This window comes from Protopterus annectens, chromosome 17.part0 (assembly GCF_019279795.1).
Source record: "Protopterus annectens isolate FY-2018-M chromosome 17.part0, PAN1.0, whole genome shotgun sequence".
Classification (NCBI taxonomy): domain Eukaryota; kingdom Metazoa; phylum Chordata; order Ceratodontiformes; family Protopteridae; genus Protopterus; species Protopterus annectens.
In genome coordinates, this window is record NC_056751.1 from 65,196,227 (window position 1) to 65,204,338 (window position 8,112).

At 38.2% G+C, this 8,112-nt stretch overlaps 1 protein-coding gene across 1 annotated transcript in view; it reads left to right on the forward strand.

The window, feature by feature from the left end:
• Positions 1-8,112, forward strand: part of DNAH6 (dynein axonemal heavy chain 6) — a 5,071,261-nt gene that overhangs the window by 129,104 nt on the left and 4,934,045 nt on the right. Inside the window, exon 4 of the mRNA XM_044059309.1 lies at positions 7,290-7,557. Within this exon, the coding sequence (XP_043915244.1) occupies positions 7,290-7,557 (268 nt within the window). The remainder of the gene's footprint in view (positions 1-7,289; positions 7,558-8,112) is intronic.

Sequence of the window (8,112 nt, forward strand, 5' to 3'; positions counted from 1 at the left end):
CTAGAGGGGACCTGAGTCATTTTCTGGTCTATGATTTTGTAAAGCAAAGAAGCGTGTGCTGTTTTTGATTGGCCACAAAACCTTGTTTGTGTTTTTTTTTTGTTTTGTTTTAATCAAATCTCTTCCCCTGTTTAAGCGTCACAGTTGCACAACATTTGGTTCATAACCTATGAGATAGCTAAGACTTTCTTTACCATATCCACTGTTTTGACAGTTGTTTTTCACATTGGTTTTATCACAGCTGCATTGACTGAGTGTTTTTCTATTGAATATCTGCACTTTTTGACCTTTTTTACAGTCTTTAGTTAGACTTGCTGCTCTCTAGGCAGTTGCACCTAACAGTGATCTGTATAGATGTCAGTATCTCACAGTGTATTTCTCCCTTGCATTCTGTGTAGACGCCAATCTCTTGCAGTGCAATTTTCCCTTTAAATACTCGTACTGTCTAGACAGACTTTGTTCATGTACACTGATGACCCAATTATTCTTAATAAAACAGATAAAGCATGCGAGAGGTATAAATACACTTTAACACTGGAGGCAAAACTCTCTCATAAAACCAAAACTGAACCTATGAGGCTGTCAGTGATATTTGCATCACTCACGTTTACTGCACAGGGTAAAGACTGTGCACATAAAACTACTTATGCTGAGGCACTTACAGATAACCTTCCTAAAAAACACTAAGACCTCCTGCACAGCACAATCAAAAAAGAAAGGGTCCTCAGCCGTCACATAAGCACGCCATGAAAACACCAACCACAGCTACACATAGTAACATTGTATCCACTGCTGAGCCCTTAGGGCAAACCAGTGCACAGCCAAAATTCCTGGTCATTGTTGAATCCATAGTGAGGCATAATGATGTTCTCCTTACCAGACTGAGTAAGGAGAGAGTTATGGTAGGTTGCCTTTCTGGAGCTAGGATCCGTCAAGTCACAGAGGCACTCAGGTCATTGAACCACAGGTATCAGTATGACTTTGCCATAGTCCGTGTTGGTGTTGATGACCTGCGACATACGTCCCTTGATTATACGAAGCAAGACATGATTGAGATTGTTGATTATGTGTCTCATGTAGGTATGAGCCTAACACTGAAAAGCATACTACCTTCTTCAAGGATGATGCCATGTTGCCAACAGAAAATTATTGATTTTTAACAATTGGCTTAGCTTTTGGTGTCAGTCTAAGGGGATACAATATTTGACTGCTTGGGAGGACATGGATGACAGACCATGCTGCTTTGACAAGGATGGTCTGCATTTATCCCGCTAGGCTTTCAGATATTGGCAAATACCTTTTCCACCCCCATAATGCATTTTTGGCTATGCCAAACTAATGAACATTCCAACTTAGCTGAACCTGTGAAGGAATATTTGAAGGTGCTACTGCTCAATAACAGAAGTCTTAACACGAAAATCCACTCCCTGCATGCTTTCTTCTTCCCAGAGAGTAAATAACATCAACATAGTAGTAATGGAAACCTAGTGTAAAGAAGACCCTGACAGTGCAAAGGTATTAAGGTTACTTTCACTTTCACGGACACTGACCAGGAGGAACTGGAAGGTGGAGAAGGGAGAGTTTATATTAAAAAAAACAACCTCAACATCCAGACTAGTTAAAGTGAATGACCCACTGATACTCATGTGCAGTGCAGTTTACTATAAAGGGTCTCATATAATATTGAAACCTACCCTCCCTCTCCCCCCTCCCCCCATGTCCCCAGGAACTATATCAGTACTAGTAGTGTCCCTCACTGTTCAACCTAATATCATATTCATGGATGATATCCTCTATAGATCTCTAATTTCTTTGGGAATTCACCACACACCACTTCTGCTCAGTGTTTCCTAAGCTTCATTAATACAAACATCCAGGACAACTGGTCCATTTCCTTACCAGTTTATCTTTTTCCTTGACTTTGTACTCATGTACTCTTGAGCAATATCCTACCCAATATAAATACCCTCCCTCATCATATACGACATAATATACTGTATTATGTGAATAAAAATCAAAAATCAAATCACTCAAGTGATCAAACCCAAAAAGAAAAGAAACTATTCTAAACTCTAAACTGTAAGTGACACCTTGGTTAAATTCCAAAAAAACTCAAATCCAAAAAATAAGCACCATATAGCATATATATTTACAAAAAATCAATGCACAGCCATACATATAGCTATATGCATAGGGCCATGTCACTCATGTTCAGAATATAAGGCAAAAAAAAAAAAAAAAAAACTGGTGGAGTCACAATCTCATATCAATTGGTTAGAAAAAGAAAAAGTTTTGACCAAGGAACAAAGAGCAAAAGCCTCAAAAGTAGTGACTAATCTAAAAACTAAACAGGCAGGATTAATACTAATAAGGCTAAATTTAAATAAAAAGAAAAAAAGCTTCAGGGCAAGGCACAAAGCATTCTACAGCTCTATCTATATACCTATTAACCTCATACTCAAAAATTTTCAGAACTTGTTGCAGAACTTATTGTAAATGGCATTGCCTACACTGAGTACATAGAGTAAAATGCTTCTTTTGGTGTGTACCTAACCAGGCATATGCAGCAAAATGATCATAGAAAATTATGAAACATCATCATCATTGGGATCACCCCACCCAACAGTTCAAAAGATAAAATAAAACCAAATAAACCAGATATAGTGGTCAGGAAAAGAAGACAAAAGTAGCATTGATCACTCTAGTGACTATAGTGATAGTGATACAGAAAGACAAGACAGAAAATACATAGAGTCATAAAATATCAGGATTTAGAGACTGAAAGAAGAGGAAGAGAGAGAAAGTTCTGAGCAACGGGTTTTATAAAAAAACAAATCTACAATCATATTTAGATAAGTTACCAATACATGTAGCTCTTTACGAATTGTAGGAGTCATTACTGGGCACAAAGCAGGTGCTGCAAAGAGCACTTCTGGCTGACATCAAAGACTGAAACAATACTAATTTCATGAACTTTAATCATACTTTGACATAGGAATGGGGTCCATTCCCATCATGGTATTAGAAACCCAAAAGATTTGGAAAAATTTAAAAAGAGAGAAACCAAAGACCACTGTCAACCTTTTTGCTGTTAGGTTCAGCTCAAATATCTCCTTCCACTCTCTCCCAATAGTCCAAAGAAATTACCACATACCACAATTCCCTCAACCATTACAAGGGAGCAGATCATTAGTGTACTTTCCAAGACCAATAACACTGCATTGATGAGTCCCAATAACATCCTGGGATGCTTATTAAATAGCAGGAAACCTGACCTTTGTGGTCCACTTGAATAATTTTTCAACTGCAGACTACAGTCAGGATTTGTGCCCAAGGAATGGAAGATGGCTACAGTCACTCCCCTGCACAAAGGAGGTCCAATCACCTCTGAGGGTAACTACAGGCCCATAAGTCTGACAGGCTAATTTGTGTGGCCATGGAAAGAATCATCATGGACATGATAAATGAGACATAGGTAACCTGCAAACTCTGGACACATCATAGTTCAGTTTTGGTAAAGGAAGGTCATGCCTATTAAATCTGCTGGACTTCTTTGAGAGGATCACCACAGTAATGGATGAGGGCAAGTCTATGCACATAGCTTACCTTGACCTGACCAAGGCTTTTGATGCAATACCTCACTCAGGCATTATAGTCAAGCTCACTAAATTAGCTATAAAGCTTTTTACCACCCACTAAATAGCCAATTGGCTCACTTGTAGGACCCAGGAGGTCAAAAATGGTGAGGTCACCTCCACCAAGGGGCCAGTCACTAGTGGAGTTCCCCAGGCTCCCTACTGGGCCCACTCCTTTTTGTCATCTCTTCCTCTGAAATAGAAACAAGCACTGAAGGTTTATGGCTGACTAAGTTTGGGGATGATTGCAAACTGGTGGTTATCATCAACTTCCCTGCAGACACTAGCATTCTTCATGAAGGCTTATCTCTGACTAAGAAATGGTGCCAAAGCCATGGTCTTAAACTCACTGCTAAGAAATGCGTAATTCTACCCTTTGGGAAGTCAACAATCTCAGCTAATTACCGTGTTGATAGTATACCCCTAAGAGTTGACGCAGTGGTCAGGTATTTGGGTAAGCATGTAGACAGTAGCCTTACCTTTGATCACTACGTGGCCACAGTTGTGAGGAAATCCTTTTATGTTTCACAACTTATAAGTAAAGGCATGGCATCTAGGTCCAAAGAGGTCATTATCCCTCTGTACTCTGCCTTTATCAAACCAATCATAGAGTGCAATGCTCCCTTTGGTATGTACCTGACCAGGCATATGCAGCAACTAGAGCAGCCTCAGAGGTTCCTTATAAAAAGAATACAAGGTGTAACAAACCTGCCTTACACAGAGTGCCTTAAAGCCCTTTCCTCTGTACTCAGTCTGCTATTGATTGCTCAGGGGTGATCTATGCTTGGCTTACAAGAAATTGCAAACCCCATACTTATGAATCTCCTATACATTTGTAAGTCAAAGACTACCAGAAATACAAGGTCTAGGGACCTGAATTTTGTCTGTGACCTAAACAGAACATGCTGGAGAGAAAGATATTTGTCCCAGAGACTGCCCCTCCTATGGAACAGGCTTCCCAACCATATGGAGCTGAGCTTGTCTATTACCCAATTTAAGTGCAACTTAGACCAGTGGATGGGTAATAGGAAATTTACACAAGGCCTGATACCTAATTCCCTTACGAACAGCAGCAGTTTATAAATGCCAGTCCCTCAGTGTCCTGTTTGCATACAGGACATCATTATTCTTTCAGGAAAACTTGGCCAGGCTTAGAAAGACCCCCAGTTTATTAACCTAATAGCAATCTATGAATCTATGTCTGTTCCAGTGTGAGGACTGTGGGTCTATACCTGTGATGGAAGACTTCCCTTTTGAGTATGAGGGCATTACTATAACCACAAGGCAATCTCTTGATCTCTTCACAGTAAGAGGGGGTGAAGCTGGCTGTGCACGTGATGATGCTTGTGACAACATATGTGCTCTAACTAGTTAGGATCCATTCTCCTTATACATAAAAAAAAAAAAAAAAAGACTTTCACAGTTGTCAGAATACTGCCATACCGTGGTGGCACGATTTCTCTCATGGACACATCTTCCTGATTTCTTACATTTGGAATATCCCCTACTTATGGAACCCTGGTCTGAAAGGATAGATCAGATTTGTGTCATAAAAACGTGGGATTCGAAAATCAAGGAAGTGTTCCAGGATATGGCTGATGGCAGAAATCTGTGGTTGGGCTCAAAAATATCTAGAGAACTCTAAGTTGTGCAGAAGGAAGCAATGTGTGATCTGCAAGCTGACATGAGCTTGTATGCATGCTCGATGAAGTTGTCAGTGTAAGATGCATGGTTCTTGAGTTATTGACAGATGTTTGTGAAAATATATGAACAATTTGAAGTATATCACATATTTGACTTAAAAAAAACTGGAGTAAAGGAATTTGACACCATCTTGTAAGTGTGGCTCCAGCAGGCAGTAATGAAGTGTCCATTTAAAAGTTAAGGCACTTCACTTTGGTACATTTTCATGTTTTGTATGTGACAGTAAAGCACATAACAGCTTTTAAGCTGTGAAAATTCTTCAGATGTTTCTCTGTGGTGACTACTGCTATGCTGTAGCCTAGTGCAAGACTTAAGCTTAATGATAGTAAAGGGTGGTTAAAAAAACTTTACTAAGAACATTTCTTAGATATGAAGGTGCTTAACAAAGCTGTATTTCCCATTTTTATGGAGCCACAGTTGTGGTGCTCCATCACTGCAGTTATATTTCAAGAAGGATAAGTTGTGACTTAGGGTGCAAGGTGTCATTTGCAGGCTGCCATGATTTAGTAAACAGGCACAGTGAAACTGTCAGCTCGAGATATATGATCAGTAAAGTATTGACAAGTGCTTGTGGAAAGTTATGAAAAGCGTCAAATACCTTACACATTTGCTGTGATAATGCAGTAATGAACATTGATATGGTTGGGCATGCATGGTCCCAAGGAAGATCTGGGTAGTAGTATCATAATGATAGTAAAAGAAGAAGGCCAGCCTCCACATATCTAGAGATGTAAATGTTTGTTTTACCCAGCAGTGAATATTAACAGTAATTTCATATCTGCATAAATCTCATAAAAGCTGTGTGATCTACATATGAACAAATGGGGACATATGATATACAACATTACGCCCCACATGTGTGCCACTGCTGATTTTTCAGCTGACATGCACAGTTTCTTAGATTTTTTGTTGAGGTTTGTAAGTATTGTGAAAAACATTAAATGTAGAATTTCTATATTTTAGTAAATATAACAAAACAGCGGTGTGCTGTGATATCGTCATACATCACTGAAAGCTCTAAATGAAATAAACAACTTTGCTGTAGATACTATGGGCCTATGTCGTCAGTTACAGAAAAATAACTGTTTGGCCATAATTTTAGTAATTTTTCCAAAATATGTATTTTTTTAAATATGAAATATAATATAAAAATCACCTCATACAGTTCTATAATTAAAGCGGTTTTAGGTCACTCTTAGGCCAGTGTCCACTGTTTGATGATTTTGTTTTGTAATTCTTATAATTACTAAGGCACAACAATTCACATGCAACAGAATTTCTAACAACCATTCCTTCAGCAAGCAAGGCCTTACTTAACCACTATTGCTCAGGGCACAGTGAGTAAATGTTATTACTATACTACAATAAAAAAGTCTCTTTGATGGTGCTTTGAGGCTACAATAAGAACATTCTTAGTAATGGTAATTATATGTGGTAGCCTCTTGTGACATAAGACCAAAACATTTCTTCACAAGGGCTGAGGCAAGCTTGTGAAACATATTAGAAGGGTAAAATCCAAATGTAATACTTGACTTTTGTAGTGACTGTTCTTTGAAGATCTGCTCTGATGGCCAATATTCTGTATAACTGTATATTTTTCTACTGATTATAGTCATTATTTAGGAAGATATTGTCTTCATGCTGTTTTCCTGTAGTTAAGTGTGTTTTGACCCTCAGTCTAGCCAAACTGCAATAGCCATGAACTTAATTTCGAATTGCGACACATCCATTGTGGTTAGGAATGTAGAAATATGATACATACTGAAGTATCATGATAGTTGTGTTTAACCTATCTGTTGAAGAATATTTTGAAGGAATTGTAATAGTTAAATTTGGAAGGTACCAAAGCAGTTTGATCCTGTTAGTAGAGATTTATATTTTTTTAATACAGACTGTATTTATAATTTATGTTCTTTCTGTAAAAGTAACTAAACAATTATTTATCTTTAGGATTGTAACTTATGAAAACATCAATAAGAATGACTATTATACAATAAGTCAAAGTGGGGTAACACATATGCATGATGGAGAAGTTGAATTCCTGGAACTGGATCGCTGGGAGCAAGAATATCTTTACTATAAGAGGCTTATCCAGATCCCAACATTTGCTTTGTTTCGTAAATGGAAAGCATTTGCTGTCTGGAGGAAAAATGTACGCTCTAAAAAGATCAATGAGTGCCGGAAGTCTTTACAAGAGAACTTATTTATTGTCAACCATGTAAGTATTGATTTGGGGTCTGTATTAGAACAATTAAGCAGTGTGTGCAGAATTCAGCTGAAATAGCAGTGAAATTTAAAGTAGGATGCAGCTTTGAGGTAACTGAGTATTCTGTTGCTCATAAGTTTATGCAGTTTAGGTAGAGCTCTATTACATAACTGCTATTCTTATGGCATATCAATTAGATAGAACATCTGTTATTTAGAATGCCACCTCTAGATTGTTGACACTGCTAGGTGGCGACTATCCTCCTCAGGGCATCATACAAGTAAAATTTTTGAGTGGCTACAAAATACCTAAACCTCTGTGGGGTCCTGCCCATCATTCCTGTCCCCAGGATTTTTATTTTAAAATTTTGAATGAAATGGTATAGTTATGTTAAAGAACTTTAGGTCAGATATAGTCTTTCTTTAGGGGACACACATCTGTGTGTTTACGTTTTTTCTTTGTGGTCTCTGGCTTTTTCTCACATCTTGTTTAGTCATTTCCCTATTTGTGTTTCTTCACTGCAGCAGTGTTTGAGAAAGCAGCACACTGTCTAAGACAGGCAAGAAG